At 45.0% G+C, this 15403-nt stretch overlaps 1 protein-coding gene across 4 annotated transcripts in view; it reads left to right on the top strand.

Moving 5' to 3' along the window:
* Nucleotides 1–15403, top strand: part of TAOK1 (TAO kinase 1) — a 99388-nt gene that overhangs the window by 44776 nt on the left and 39209 nt on the right. For all 4 annotated transcript variants that reach the window (XM_039507669.1, XM_039507666.1, XM_039507667.1 and 1 more), the window contains exon 3: nucleotides 8545–8616. In XM_039507669.1, the coding sequence (XP_039363603.1) occupies nucleotides 8545–8616 (72 nt within the window). The remainder of the gene's footprint in view (nucleotides 1–8544; nucleotides 8617–15403) is intronic.

Here is a 15403-nt window from a genome sequence, read left to right as displayed (position 1 = left end):
CAACCATATTAATAATAAGAGAAGCCGGGTCAGGGTCCATGACTGGGGCTCTTAGGCACGACAGTAATACAAACAGTAGTAAGTAGTCAGGGATCTATCTGCACATTAAAATTGCAGGGGGCTAGCAGCAGCAGCAAAGTTTGCAATTGCAAGGCAAAGTACTTGAAAAGAGACAGCTTCCATCATAAATCAAAGAGTGTTTTGCATCAGCAAGTAATCAAGTCTGTGTCATAAAACAAACTACAGCTACTCTGGCTTGGTTAGCCAATTAAACTCCTGGTTACCCTTCTGGCAGTGTTAACTGCCATTAAACTATCTGTCTGCAGCTGAAAAGCCCAGACTCAATCTCTCCATTCCGCAGACCCCACATACTAATCACAGCACTAACAGGGAACGTGTTCACCTGAGGCTCAGTCTTGGGCATGCTCAGTAGTGTACCTCTTCTTGGTCTCACCTGGCTAACATCATCAAGGCCCATATTTCCGCCACTGTTCATGACTGGCAGCTCAGTTCTATTGCTCTGCTCAGCTCCTCTTCATTTCAGCCCCTCCCCTCTGACTGGCAGTGCAGTTCTGTTGCGCCATACAGTTCCTTCTCACCCCTTGCTCCTGTGAGCAGCTCAGTTTTCTTTCTCCACCCGCCACTCAGCCCCTCCACAGCCATTTTCTCTCTCACTGTGTCATTTGGTCTGCCCCAGCGTCCCCTGCTGTCCTTGTCCAACAGACAGGAATCCCAGTACTTGTCCATATAACATTTCTACTTGACCTGAGCTTTTGGAGAACTGGATTTTTCCCCGCCTGCTCTCTGCTTACATAGCACAGCTGAGACATGGGATCTCTCTTAGCCTCTTACAGCTACTTCATTTGCAACTTACTGTCTGTTAACCAAAGTGCATACTGTGAGACCTTCATTAAAAGGCCATTTTCTGGTGCAAACCTTTTCTCATTTATAAGAGGTGTGGCCAGACCTGTCAGTTTTCTTACAGAGAGCTATTTGTGTCAGTATTTTATGAGCTTCCTATTCATTGTTAATAATTGCAGCAGACAACGTTGGGAACCTTCCGGCACAAATTTAATGCAGCACAGATGAACTAATTAGGAAAAACTTCTTAATTTTGTTCCTTGCTTAAAATTATGAGCAGCCACTGTCTGGGAACAGATCGGTGTGAGCAAATGTTTTATAATGAAGTAAATGCCACAGGTGAACATTGCTTAATAGCATTAAATTCACTGCAGAAAAAACTGGAAATAGATTTCATATTGACTCACTCCTCCCCTCTGCCCACTTTTTGATACAATTTTTAAATGTTTCCAACCTTGCTACATATTATTATGGCACATAAGTGTCATAGGGGATAGTTAACTAAAACAAGCACATTGTTAGCAGTCACCTGCATGCGTTGTGGTAGGGGTGCTCTCAAACAGCAAGAAAAGAGGAGCATTCATCACATCAGTATCTCTGTGAACTCCATGTTTCTTTTCAAGTTAAAAATCATATAAGGGTTGGATGCCCTTTACCAGGACACCCTTCAAGCAACATGACAAGTGCTGCCATGAATTTAAATGGTGGAGAACCCACCCTCCCAAGCTTTTCAACCCTCCTCTTCTCTACATGCTCTCTCACTAAACATTATTGTCAGAAAGTTCATTAACAAAGAGGGATTTCTACCTTACTGTGTTCAGATTGTGCTTCTGATGCACTGCAGGTAGGAGATTAAACAGTCTTCCTAAAGGGCAAAGATAAGCTTTGCATGATGCTGCTCAAATGTTTGTGTATCATGTGTCTTTTGTTAATAAAGGAGTGTGCCCCATAGAAGATGTGTGGTATGTTACTGTATATTGTCATTTTGCATTTTAGCTTCAACACACAAACTAGACATGCGATTACAGTACCTTTTTTGCTCTTGAAAATCTCTTGTAAGAAATTTTGTATCTGAAACTATTTTTTAGATAGACATTATATTACATATAAAGCTCTACCCAAAAATATGATATGGACCTGGTGGGTGGAGAGGAATTTGTTAAGGTAAATATTATGTATATGAAGTTAGATTGGGAGGGCATGAATATCTCATTTCTGATTTTCTTGCAAAACCAGTAATTCCTTACTAAAATAAAAATTATCTTGTGTTCCATCAGCAATATTCAATTCTTGGATAATACACTATTAAAGTGTTCTCTAGTTAAGTTAAATGTAGTTAAAACTTCAAAGGAGCATTGCCAAACCTGCTGTACAAAGTATCAGCTTTGTTATGCTTTTTGCGTCACACGCATACGTCTTGTGTCATTGGTCTAGCTACTCCATTCTTGGAAACTTTGATACCTTGCCTTCTCTTGAGGACTGAACACACTATGCATGTGCATACATGGCTGAAATCTCAGACAGGCCCTGGGTTGTATGATCACTTAATAAATTGGGTGGCATCATAACAACAGTGCAGCCCTTGTTTTGGATGTCATGGATTTTTCCAGGCTAGGGAAGACACTTCAAAGAAACTGGATGCCTTTAACTCTCTGGTTGTCACCCTTCATGGCTCTCTTTTCTTTTCATATTCAGATTCTGGCAGCTATTGACTGCTGATGTTAACTTATGATCAATAATATTTGTGTGTTTGAGGTGGGTGTTATTTTTGGGGAGGATCGGTTGTGTTTTTTTTTAGTAAAGAAACTTTTTTTCCCCCATCTACTTTCGTTGTATACAGCTTGGCCTGGGAATGTTGTTGTTAAAACACATCTAGGAACTGTTTAGGAACTGGAAGAAGCCATACAGCCCCAAAATCTTGCCCTTTGAATTGTATTTTAATTCTGTTTTCCTTTTCTTTATTATACCTCTTACTCCACCCCTTCACCCACATGTCCAAAACCAGGTCTAGATTTCACTCAAACTCATACTCCTTTGATCATCTTCTGTAATAACTTATTCCATAGGTCTACTTTCTATCCTGCTCTCCAAGTTTTAGAACATTGTATAAAGTTTAACTACGATTCCTTTCATTATTTTCATGAACTCTGTTGGCTCACCTCAGGGTATTATCACCCCAGTTATCACAAGACTACCGATTACATTTTTGTTGTTAGTATCATCTTTGCTGCCCTAATACTTTATCCTTTTCAGTGCAAGAATAGCCTTTCTTTTATACAGTAACCAGCGCTATGTAGAGTACTCCAGAGAGGGCAAGGAGGTGGGTGTACCGACTCTTTTGTTATGTCTTCATTCCTTCTGCTGCTATAATCTGGTGTCTTGTTTGCCCTTTTTTATTGTAGCTGTTCACCAATGTGATTATTTCAGTGATTCCCTCCTCCCTCCCCCAAATAAACCTCAAATCCTTTGTGATAAGTGTGCTAGGTGATGGTTCTATTCAACAGATATTCCCACGATTTTCTTTTCTCTCAGTCTGATTGTTCTACCTTGAATATTTGTCATCTATTGGGCCAATCGCCCAAATATTATAGATGTTTTTTGGGGTATGTGGGGCAAGGGAAGTATTTTTATGGTAGGTTCAGGGTGGTATTTTAAGCACTCTCTGTTAACCCTCCAGTGTCCCTCGCCACAGCAAACCTGTGCAGTGTTGTTAATAAATATTTTCTTAATTATTTATTGAAGGTTTAAGGGTAGTAATTATCCAAGCAGTATAGGAATATGGACAAACAGAAAGATAGTAGCACAACAACAGAATTGCAGCTGGTATGGAAACAAAGAAGAATATCGTCAGATGAGTATAGCAGGATGTATTCAAAAATGTAAAGTATAAAACTGAAGCAAGTTTAAAAAAAACGTATTTGAATTTTGCCTCCTTGGGATGGAGTCTGGCCTTGTGGTGAAGGTGAAGGGCTGGGAGACGGTAGCCCTGGGTTCCCTTCCTTGCTGTGGTGCTGATTCTGTGATCTTGGGCAAGTCAGCCCCGACCCCCTTTGTAAATGAGGATATTTCTGTCCCTCACAAGTCTGTTGCGAGACTAAGTTGATATTTATCTAGTGCATTGGGCTCCACAATCTGAGTTTGTTGTTATATTCCAAGGTCCCAACCCCAGAGATTTTGTAGATTAGAGGTGAAATCCTGCCCCTATGGAAGTCCATAGGAGTTTCACTATTGACTTCAGTAGGGCAGAATTATACCTTCAGTGCCTGTATCAGGTGCACAGGGAGCAGCCATGGCTGATGTTTGTTACTGATAGTTGGGCTGCCAAAGACTGTTGCAGATGTTCATTTTATTGTGATGAGCAAAGGGAATTTTCTCGAGAAGGATGGGGATCCAGAGGGTTCTAGATTTTTGCCTGGCCAGAGTGGTGGTGGTCTTGCAGTAGATCAGTGCTAGATGTTTGACTTCCAGGGCACTCTTGAAGAGCCACCTATCCCTGCTTATTCAAAAGATCAGGTATGCTGATATTTTCTAATAGCAAAGCAGGTTCATCCCTGTCAGTGTTGGTACCTGTAGTTCATCCTTTCAAATAATGAATCCAAATAGGGGATACAAGGGCCCTCTGAAACAATGTGTATTAATGTTGCCCTGTTAAAATCCACATCTCCAGCAATTCAGTAGTACTGTAGATAAAAATCTTAGGAAGATAGAGAAAATTTAATGAGCAGAATTATTTCTCAATTGAATGTTTTTCACAGTTTTCACGAGGTGACAACAGCTCTTTAAATCTTATTTCTGCCTTTTATTTCAGCAGAAACACAGGGCATGTTGTTGCTGTATTTTGGATTGGCAAGCAGTCCTCACTTAAGATCTGCTTTGTGCTTAATAAATTACAGCCCTAGCTAATACTGATGGGCATGGTTGTGCCAGAGGAAACAGTTGGGTCTATGAACAATTTCCTCTGCCTAGAGAAGATCTCTAGGAGTTACAATGTTTAAATTTTACTGGTAAAAAAATAAATTTTGCATTTTTAATAGTTACTTTAAATAAACAGATTGTAATGTAGACTCAACACTGAAATAAATGCAGCATCCTCAGTTACAAAAAGAAAATGGTTAAAGCTAGTCAGAAGTTCATCATTGAGATTAAGAGGGTTTCAGAATTCACTGTCAACAATGAATGGCAAAGTATCAGAATATGGCTGAGAAACCCCTTTACAAACTCTATAGTCCTGAATGTAATGAAAGTTCTGGAAGCCTGTGTTTCATAGAATGCAACACTGAGTGATTAGGTCAGAGTTGCTAATTTTGCAACCTGAAATTTAATTTGAGTATTCTTTTGTTAACTGTATCTTGAGATTGCAGCAGATAGGGTAATTTAGCTTTCTTCATACTTTCACCTCCTAGATCATTGGAGATCCTTCATTGTAAGGCAGCATTGAAATTACTAGTAGAGTTAGTATTTTAGTAGTAGCGTCATTGAAATTCATGACATACACCATTGTATTTAATTTTATTTTGGATTTGGTCAAGTCAGACACACATGGGGGAGAGGCCCTGAGGAGTTCCCCCACCTCCTTAGCCGTGTATGGAACTTTCAGCAGAGGATTGGGTGGGATTTTGTTTTGCTAAACAACACAATGCTCTCCTTTTTGCTTTGAGGCTGTGTGCTGTTCCTTGAGTGTTTCAGGGCCTCTGCTAAAATGTAATGAAAATAAAAATTAAAACAATAGCTTTACTTCAGAACACATACATTGGGTTCCCACTGACAGCATTATTATATTGTCCACTCCCTATATTGTCATCTTGTCTTAATTCAGATTGTAAATTGTCTGAGAGCAGAAAATCAGTCTGTAGCATTAAGAGCCATTAACTTTTATTGTGCTATACTCTTCCTAGGGGTACTTAAGAGATTAGTTGAAGCAATCTCAGCACTGTTAGCAATTATCTTTGAGAACTCATGGAGGACTGCTGAAGTCCCAGAGGAGGAGAGGGCAAAGGGGAACAAAGAGGACGGGGGAATCATAGACAGTCAACCTAACTTCAATATCTGGAAAGATACTGGAACAAATTATTAATCAATTTGTAATCACCTAGAAGATAATAGAATTATAAGTAATAGCCAACATGGATTTGTCAAGAACAAATCATGCCAAACCAACACAATTTCCTTCTTTGGCAGGTTTACCGACCTAGTGGATAGGAGTGGGGAAGGTGTAGATGTGATGTATGTTGATTGTATAATAAGGATTTTGACATAGTTCCACATGACGTTCTTATAAACAAACTAGGAAAATGTCGTCTGGATGAAATTACTATAAGAGAGGGTGCCAAACTGGTTTAAAAAAATGGTTTATTTAAATGATTTGCTGTCAGTCTGAGAGGATGTATTTAGTGAGGTCCTGCATGGGTTTGTCCTGGGTCTGATGCTTTTCACCATTTTCATTAATAACTTGGATAATGGAGTGGGGAGCATGCTTATGACATATGAAGATGATACCAAGATGAGAAGGATTTGCTAGCACTTTAGAGAAAAAGATTAGAATTCAAAAAGACCTTGACAAATTGGAGTATTGCCCTGAAATCAATAAGGTGAAATTCATTAAAGATAAGAGCAAAATATGAAGCTTAGGAAGGAAAAATCAAACACACACAAACTAAATGGGGAATTGCTGGCTAGACAGTAGTACTGCTAAAAGGGATCTGGGAGTTATAGTGGATCACAAATTGAATGAGTCAACAATATGATGCAATTGTGAAAAAAGCTAATATCATTTTGGGGTGTATTAACAGGAGTGTCACATGCAATACACAGGAAGTAATTGTCCTGCTCTGCTCAGCACTGATGATGCCTCAGCTGGAGTACTTGATGCAATTGTGGATGCCACACTTTAGGAAAGATGTGGACAAATTGGAGAGATTCCAGAGGAGAGCATCAAAAATGATAAAAGGTTCAGAAACCCGGACCTTTGAGGAAAGGTTAAAAACCCCTGGGTATTGTTTAGTCTTGAGAAAAGATGATGAGGGAGGACCTGATAAGTCTACAAATGTGTTAAGGGCTGTTTTAAAAAGGGTTGTGATCAATTTGTTCTCCACATCCACTGAAGGTAGGACAAGGCTCAGTGGGCTTAATCTGCAGCAAGGGAGATTCAGGTTAGATATTAGGAAACACTTTTAGCTATAAGGATAGTTAAATTCTAGAATCGGCTCCCAAGAGAAATTGTGGAATCCCCATCATTGGAGGTTTTTAAGAACAGGCTTGGGCAAACCTGTCAAAAATGGTCTAGGTTTACTTGGGCCTCCCTCATCATGGGGGGCTGGACTACATAGCCTCTTGAGGTTCCCTCCAGGCCTACATTTCTATGATGTTATAAGTTGTAAATAATGCTGGACAAGAAATTCAAGAATCAGAATTTGAAAATAAGCGTATGTCTCTTTATGGCAAACACCTTCATTTATGTGATCTACTTTGTATCACACTCAACATTTATCCTCTCCTGGCAGCGTCGGAAAGGCGGTGTCCAGTGTTTGCAGCTGATGTCAGAAATATCTGACAAAAAGAACAGGAGTACTTGTGGCACCTTAGAGACTAACAAATGTATTTGAGCATAAGCTTTCGTGGGCTACAGCCCATTTAATCGGATGCATATAGTGGAAAATACAGAAGGAAGACACACACACACACACACACACACACACACACACACACACACACACACACACACACACACACACACACACACACACACACACACACACACACACACACACACACACACACACACACACACACACACACACACACACACACACACACACACACACACCATGAAACAATGGGTGTTACCGTACACACTATAAGGAGAGTGATCAGTTAAGGTGAGCTGTTGTCAGCAGGAGAGAAAACTAACTGTGTGTAGTGGTAATGAAAATGGCCCATTTCAAGCACTTGACAAGGAGATATAAGGAACTGGGCGGGGGAGGGGGGAAGATAAGTATGGGGAAATAGTTTTACTTTGTGTAATGGCCCATCCACTCCCAGTCTTTATTCAAACCTAATTTAATGGTGTCCAGTTGCAATCGTGTGGCCAGGGAGGTTGAAGTGTTCTCCAACTGGTTTTTGAATGTTATAATTCTTGACATCTGATTTGTGTCCATTTATTCTTTTACGTAGAGACTGTCCGGTTTGGCCAATGTACAAATTTTGGCCATATGATATTGCAGTATATGTTCCCTTCTGTTTGGAGTGGAATGGGAGAGTGGGCCTTGATTTCACTTGTTCAGATTATTTACGGCAGGGCTGTGGGGAAGGGCAGAGGTTGGTTTAGAGATGATCTACTCTGCTTTTTAAAATCAGAAAAAACACATTTACAGAGACGCTCTTTAGTGTATAAGTAACTTACAGAGAACTGATGGATGCTGACAATAGATGGCATGAGTTGAGAATCACGTCTCACAAATAAGAATGTGATTTTTTTTTTATTCAGTTTCTGAATATATCCAACATTCATCACCCCCAGTGGAATGTATTATTTTAACTTTCTATATCCAGGCTAACTATTAAATGGATAAGGCCTTTTCAGTACTTCTATTCCAATGAGAAATCATTCTGTGTTTGTTTTATTTTCTTTACTGGGTATTTTCTTTCTGATATAAGATATTGATACTTCATGTTTTAATGTTACAGGCACGTGATGTGCGCACCAATGAAGTGGTGGCCATCAAGAAAATGTCATATAGTGGGAAGCAATCCAATGAGGTATGTGGAATAGCTTGTATATTAAACCCAGATTGCTGTGGTATTAACTGACTTGAATTAATCCAGGCTCTCCCGAGGGAGAATCTTTATATAATAGTTAAGATGAATCGGGGCATTGTGTAAACAGAATAAGTTTCTTTGAGCATTTTCAACATGCTTCTGATTAGTCCGCTCCTGGCATGTTATGCAGCATTTATTTCACCCAGTCAGGAAGAGCCATGTTTTCTGGAACCGCATAATATGTAAGCAAAATGGTAAAATAAAAAATAGTTTGTATCAAGATTGACAGCATTCAGACTTAATAGGAAGCTGAGTTGCCTTTTTAGCCTTAAATGTTCCATTTTGAATTCAATTTTAAAAAAACCACCCTGTTGCTTGCTAGATAAAGGCTTGCTAGGAATGATAGCAATGAATACAATAGAGACATGGACTCAGAAGGATGCCTGCCTGTAAAATTTAATAATAGCAGATCAAGCCAGAATTTATCCTTTTCCTAAACGGACTCTGCTGAACAATATCATTTTAAGGATCTTGAAAGAAGAATAAAAGAGAGAGAGAGAAAATATGATAAAGCAGCATAATTGTGGGGAGATTCTCCAGGCTGTGGATCAGGTAGACTTTTAAGAGCCATCAATAAGGTTCAACATTAAATATTTTAATGGCAGTCCCCAGATTTTTTTTTTTCGTTTTTCTAGAACACTCTAGCAGAGATCATTAGCTTGTACTTTGTGATTTTGAAGCTTGAAAAGCCAGGGCTTGGAGTTGAATAGCTTGGTTGGAATGCTTCCTGATAGTGAAATCTACTAGGTTATGGAATAGTCTCGTAGAAGTGGTACAGATGCTGTTGCCCAGCACAGTCCGAAGAAGATTTTTCTCTATGCTATTTTCTCCTGTGCTGTAAGCAGTCCTGCACTGGCAAAGGGATAGATGACCTGGCCTGACAGTGCCTAACCTTTTGGTTTCCATGAGCACAGACCTAGACTTGCCACCTGTACTTTGAAGAATTGAAATATTAATTTAATTCTTTAGCAGTTTCTGATACCTCTCTCTCCTAACCAGCCTCGAATCCGAGTTTCATAGCTAAACTTCCTATGTTTCTTATTTTTATTCTGTTACTGCACTAACTTGTTTAACTGTGTACTGATGAAAGTATAATTTGTACCTACTTCTTGTCCTACTGTTTTTAATTACAATGAACTATAAATATTCTGTTCACATGAATGAACTGAACTGTTCATGCTTCAGAAATAGGTTCTGATTGTCTTCAATGGGTGTGTATCTTTATTTTGAAGAAAAAAGTCAGTTAAAACATTTTCTATTTTTTTTTTAAATATTTGAAGGAAGGTTTGCTCAGATTGTAATCTAGGGTATATACCGCAGATCTCTTCAAGTCACTACAGTATCAGTTATGCATTCCTTTGTTTTTAATGAGATTTTCTCATTGGCTCTGGCAGAGACCATCTAAAACAGGGGCATGCCTTGTTCCAAAACTAAATGGAGAGGCCTTTGAAGTATATAGTGTTGTGCTCTTGATTTGTTACTAGGGCTTGTCTATGTGGGAAGGTTATACTGGTATAACCTAAAGTGTGAATTTAAACCAATATAGTTCTTCTTCGAGTGATTGCTCCAATGCATTCCAGTTAGGTAACTTTTACTAGCCCCGGGCGGGCGGGCTGGGGCCCCCTGAGTGGCGCCGCCATGGCGCTGAATATATATCCCAGCTCGCCCGTCCGCTCCTCAGTTCCTTCTTCCGGTTAGCTGGAACTGTGGAGTGCTCTGTTAGTCCTCCACACCCCTAGCAGTTTCTCCGGTTTTCTTGTATATAGTTACTAGTTAGTTCATAGTTGGTTAGTTAGAATAGTAGTTAAGGAATTAGGAGGGGTCCTCCTTCCTTTTCTCATGCCCCAGACACCTTGTCAACGGTTGATGCCCGTTGGCGACGCCACGATTCCTGCCTCCGCTGTCTGGGGACAAGTGCCCAATTTGTGCTGCCTTTAAACCGCGGACCAGGAAAGAGCGAGACTCCAGGCTCAAGCAGATCCTGATGGAGTCGGAACCAGGCTCGTGCGCAGCAGCCCGGACTTGTCCAGCCACTGTCAACTCTGGTGGTGCACGCCAGTGCATAGATCCGCAGCTCCGCGCCAGAAGAGCCGTTGAGCCCGGCCACCCCTGCTCCCGGCACCGCCCGAGGTAGAGCTGGAACTCCCAACTACGCCAGAGACTTAGGCGCGGGAGCTTATTGCGCTGACAGAGCTGGGAAGCCAGCCATGATGCAGCGCCCAGGCACCGGCGATCACCGCGCAAGGGTCTTCAGCCAGCAGATCACCATCATCAACACCTCGCCACCGCTCCCCATCGACGGTCGGCCTCTAGAGACAGGTCGCGTGACCACAGTCCTTCGGCACCGTGACCGCAGTCCTTCGGCACCGGACCGCAGCCACCCAGGCGACGGGACCGCAGCTACTCCAGGCGCCACGACCGCAGTGCTTCCGATACAGAAGCCGCAGCAGGTCGCACAACAGACATGGCCCCGGTTCCGCCAGGCGCGCGCCGACGCGACCGCGGGACAGTCGTTGGTGCGCCAGCCCCAGTGGTCACGCCAAGCATCGGTCGTGTCCCAGGGTGGAAGTGCAGCGGGCCTCAGAGCGGATACCCCAGGTCCAGCCTATGGCCCACAGCAGTGGGGTTTCTGGGTCCCTTGGGCACAGCTTGCCCACTCGACGGGTTCTGAGCGCGCGACTGTTAGTAGGGCCCCACCATCACCTACAACAGGAGCAGCCACCCGGTGCAGCCAGCCGTAGAGGTCCCTGCCCCATTGGTGGACGAACCACCTCCAGAGCCTACGGGCCAGGGCCTGTCGTCGGCCTCATCTCCGGACGGCGGCGTCGCGGGCTCGCCAACAGCGGACCCGCCACCCATAGACTTAAAAGCGCACCAGGACCTGCTTCGCAGGGTCGCGCAATCCATTAACCTCCCGATTGCAGAGGTAGTTGAGAAATCGGGTCAGAGGCTCCAGTCCGGTGGCGCTCCTTTATTCGACAATTCAGCGTAATGCCAATACCATCTGGCAAACGCCGCGCCTGTACCTCCAACGGCACCGGTTCCCCTACAGGATGTATTTGTATACTCACCCGACTCCAGACTCCCAGTCGGTAAATGATCGAGTAAGTCCAAAGACTGGACCTCTTAGGTCGGAAGATCTACTCGGCTGGAGGCCTGCAGCTACGCATAGCCAATCAATCGGCATTGCTGGCCCGATACACTTACGAAATGCTGCTCTCCTCTCCAAGTTTGCAGATCTTGTCAGGAGTTCACCGCCTCCTCGAGGACGGCAAACCTCCATCCAGGCAGCGCCGATTCAGCAGACTCAGATTTCCTGGCTCCAATCCTCCACCTTGGCCCCGGAGGTACAGTACTCTGCAGGACTTGCCGCTTGAAACGCACGGCCTTTTCTCAGAGAAGACGGAGCCATCCGGACTCTGGGAGACAGCCTCCCGGCCGCTCACCCACGCCAGATCCCGACCGTATAACAGCACCATCAGGCAATAGGCGCAATCAGTCCCAGTCGTCCCTAAGGCCCCCCAAGGGCCTAAGCAGGCGTTTTGATGGGACGCCGGGACGGCTCTTCAGTCTCTCCATCGGATCCTACCCCTTTGTTTAACCGCCTCTCTTATTTCGCATGGGCCGGTTTAACATCGGACAGCTGGGTCCTGTCTACGGTCCAGTCAGGTACCGCCTCCGCTTTATTTCGCCCCTCCTTCCCCCCGCCTCCCGATCCTCTTCAGGGACCCTGCTCACGAGCAGGTCCTTCAACAAGAGATCGAGACTCTCCTAACCTTGGGTGCCATAGAGGAGGTGCCTACAGGCGGGCAAGGGTTTCTATTCCCATTATTTCCTCATCCCCAAAGCCAAAGGAGGCCTCCGTCCCATCCTGGACCTCCGAAGCTCAACCGGTACCTGATAAAACTCAAATTCCGCATGGTATCCTGGGGGACTATTATTCCCTCCTGGATCCGAGACTGGTTTGCCGCCTCGACATGCGACGCCTATTTCCATGTCGTCCGCTTCATGGTGAACGACAGACATTACCAGTTCGCAGTGCCCACCGCCCGAGTGTTCACAAAGTGTATGGCGGTGGTCCATCACGCCAGCTGGTAGCACACCAAGTGACCGATATCCTGTCGCTGTTTCGAGCTCGGTCTGCTCATCAACTAACTCCAGCTCAAAGGGTGGAGTTATTCCCAGTTGGCCAGGGCCTATCTTCTTGCATCACGGAAAAGCCTTTTCCACGACGACAGCCCGGTCCTGTTGCACTTTGTGACAACTTATGCCCCAAACGTGGCTGGCCTCTGTGTACATGGACTTGATTGTCACAGTCCCGAGGCCACTCGACACCCTCAATTGGTGGCTGATCCTCAGGTAGTCTGTGCAGGCTTTCCGCCGTGTCCCTCCATTACCTTGACCACAGATGCCTCGGACATGGGTTGGGGAGCGCACCAGGCGATGTTCACACGCAAGGCACCTGGTCCTCCGAGCTCGCCTACACATCAATTCAGGCCTTCGAGGCCCATCTCCGCTGTGTCACCGTGATGACGGACAATACATCCGCGATGTACTATGTCAACATGCTTTGCACGGAAGCGCCGCCTGTGGGACTTTTCCATTCACCTTCTTCCGGGCACTCAGAACACAATAGCCGATCGCCTCAGCAGATCCTTCCAGTGGTCCATTCGCACGTGCAAGGTGGGGATTTCCAACTAGACCTCTTTGCGCCGGAGATCAACAGGAAGTGCGCCGGTTCTGCTCCTTCCAGGGTGTGCTCATGGAAGGATCACCTCCTTTACGCCTTCCCTCCGCTCCCACTGCTCATCGGGTGCTCCTAAAGCCGGAGGCTCATCCTGATTGCTCCGCCTGGCCGAGGCAACATTGGTTCACCCTGCTGCTCGAGCTGTCCGTCCGAGAACCCATTCCTCTCCCGTTGTGGCCGGACCTTATCACACAAGACTTGGCGGCTCCGCCACCCGGACCTCCGCTCCTACATCTTACAGCCTGGTACCTGACTGGTTGACTTGCGCCGAGCAATCCTGCTCGCGGGCTGTTCAGCGGTCCTGACGGAGAGCAGGAAACCGGCCACGCGGTCCACCTATCTAGCAAAATGCAGAAAGGCCACAACCCCTTTCTCGCCCCTATTCCGGTTATCCTGGACTACCTTTGGTCTCTTAAGGAGCAGGGCCTCGCAGTCTCCTCCTTAAGGGTTCACCTGGCATCTTTATCTGGTTGAGGGACGCTCCATATTTTCCAACCATATGGTCTCCCGCTTCCTCAGGGGGTTAGACCGCATGTTTCCACCCGTCCGACACCCGACGCCGGTCTGGGACTTAAACCTGGTGTTGGCCAAGCTCATAGGTCCACCGTTTGAGCCTCTGGCATCTTGCTCCTTGCTCCATCTCTCGTGGAAGACGGCCTTCCTTGTCGCGATAACATCGGCGCGACGGGTCTCCGAGCTCAGTGCCTTGACGGTCGGTCCTGTCTTCCACACGGACAAGGTCCAGCTCCGACCGCATCCGGCCTTCCTCCCAAAGGTCCCTTCCATATAAACCAGGACATCTTCCTCCTGTGTTCTACCCGAGGCCACACGCCTCCTCGGAGCAGCGTCACAGAGGATTTGACGGCTTGTATCCGGGCGTGTTACGATCTCGCCGAGTACCACTGACGGCGCCGACTGACGGCCCACTCTACCAGAGCTCAGGCCTCTTCGGCTGCCTTCCTGGCCCATATTCCGCTCCAGGAGATATGCAGGGCAGCCACCTGGTCCTCCGTACTTTCGCGCACACTATGCGCTTGGTGCAACAATCAAGAGACGATGCAGCCTTACTGCACTCTGCCACGCCTCACTCCGACCCCACCGCCTAGGTAAGGCTTGGGAATCACCTAACTGGAATGCATTGGAGCAATCACTGAAGAAGAAACCTGTAGACTAGTAACTGGTGTTCTTCGAGATGTGTTGCTCCAATCCATTCCAGACCCGCCCTCCTTCCCCACTGTCGGAGTAGCCGGCAAGAAGGAACTGAGGAGCGGACGGGCCGGCTGGGATATATATTCAGCGCCATGGCGGCGCCATTCCAGGACACCTAACTGGAATGGATTGGAGCAACACATCTCGAAGAACACCAGTTACTACAGGTGAGTAACCGTCTTTTATACCAGTATAACTTTCCATGTGGACATTCTTATTTGTGCTTCATTTTGATTTTTAAATGTAGCTTATGTTACTTGAGAAGAGGTTTAAGCTAAACAAAAAAAGCCAATCTTATACTGCAATAAATGTGTCCATATGGGATTTCTAATGATATAACTCTACAAGTATAACTGGTATAACCTCCGCTCGCAGCTGCTGCCTCCACTCGCAGCTGCCGCCCCCACAGCTCCTATTGGCTGTGGTTCCTGGCCAGTGGGAGCTGTGGAGCCAGTGCTCGGGGTGAGACAGGATGGGATGCTGCTTTTATACCTTAGATTCATCAGTAATGTCAACTCTGGCCTTCTTTAATTATATCAGAGGACTTCTCTGGGGTCCCAAACATCTGTTGAAGCCCTTGCTCCTTAGCTGAAGGGACAGGGTCATTGAATCATTAAATATATCCCTCTCTGAAGAGTGCGTTAAGCAGGACTGTGTAAGAAATGTTTACAAATGCTAACGAAACAAGTTGTAATTAATCTGATTAAAAGCCAGTAGTGGAAGGACTGTTGCATGGATGTAATTTGTAAAGTCCTGTGTATTTAAAAAAAA

This window comes from Mauremys reevesii, linkage group 20, assembly GCF_016161935.1.
Source record: "Mauremys reevesii isolate NIE-2019 linkage group 20, ASM1616193v1, whole genome shotgun sequence".
In the NCBI taxonomy this organism is placed as follows: Eukaryota; Metazoa; Chordata; order Testudines; family Geoemydidae; genus Mauremys; species Mauremys reevesii.
The sequence above is the reverse complement of the archived record's forward strand: the minus strand, read 5'-3'. Positions and strand labels throughout refer to the sequence as shown.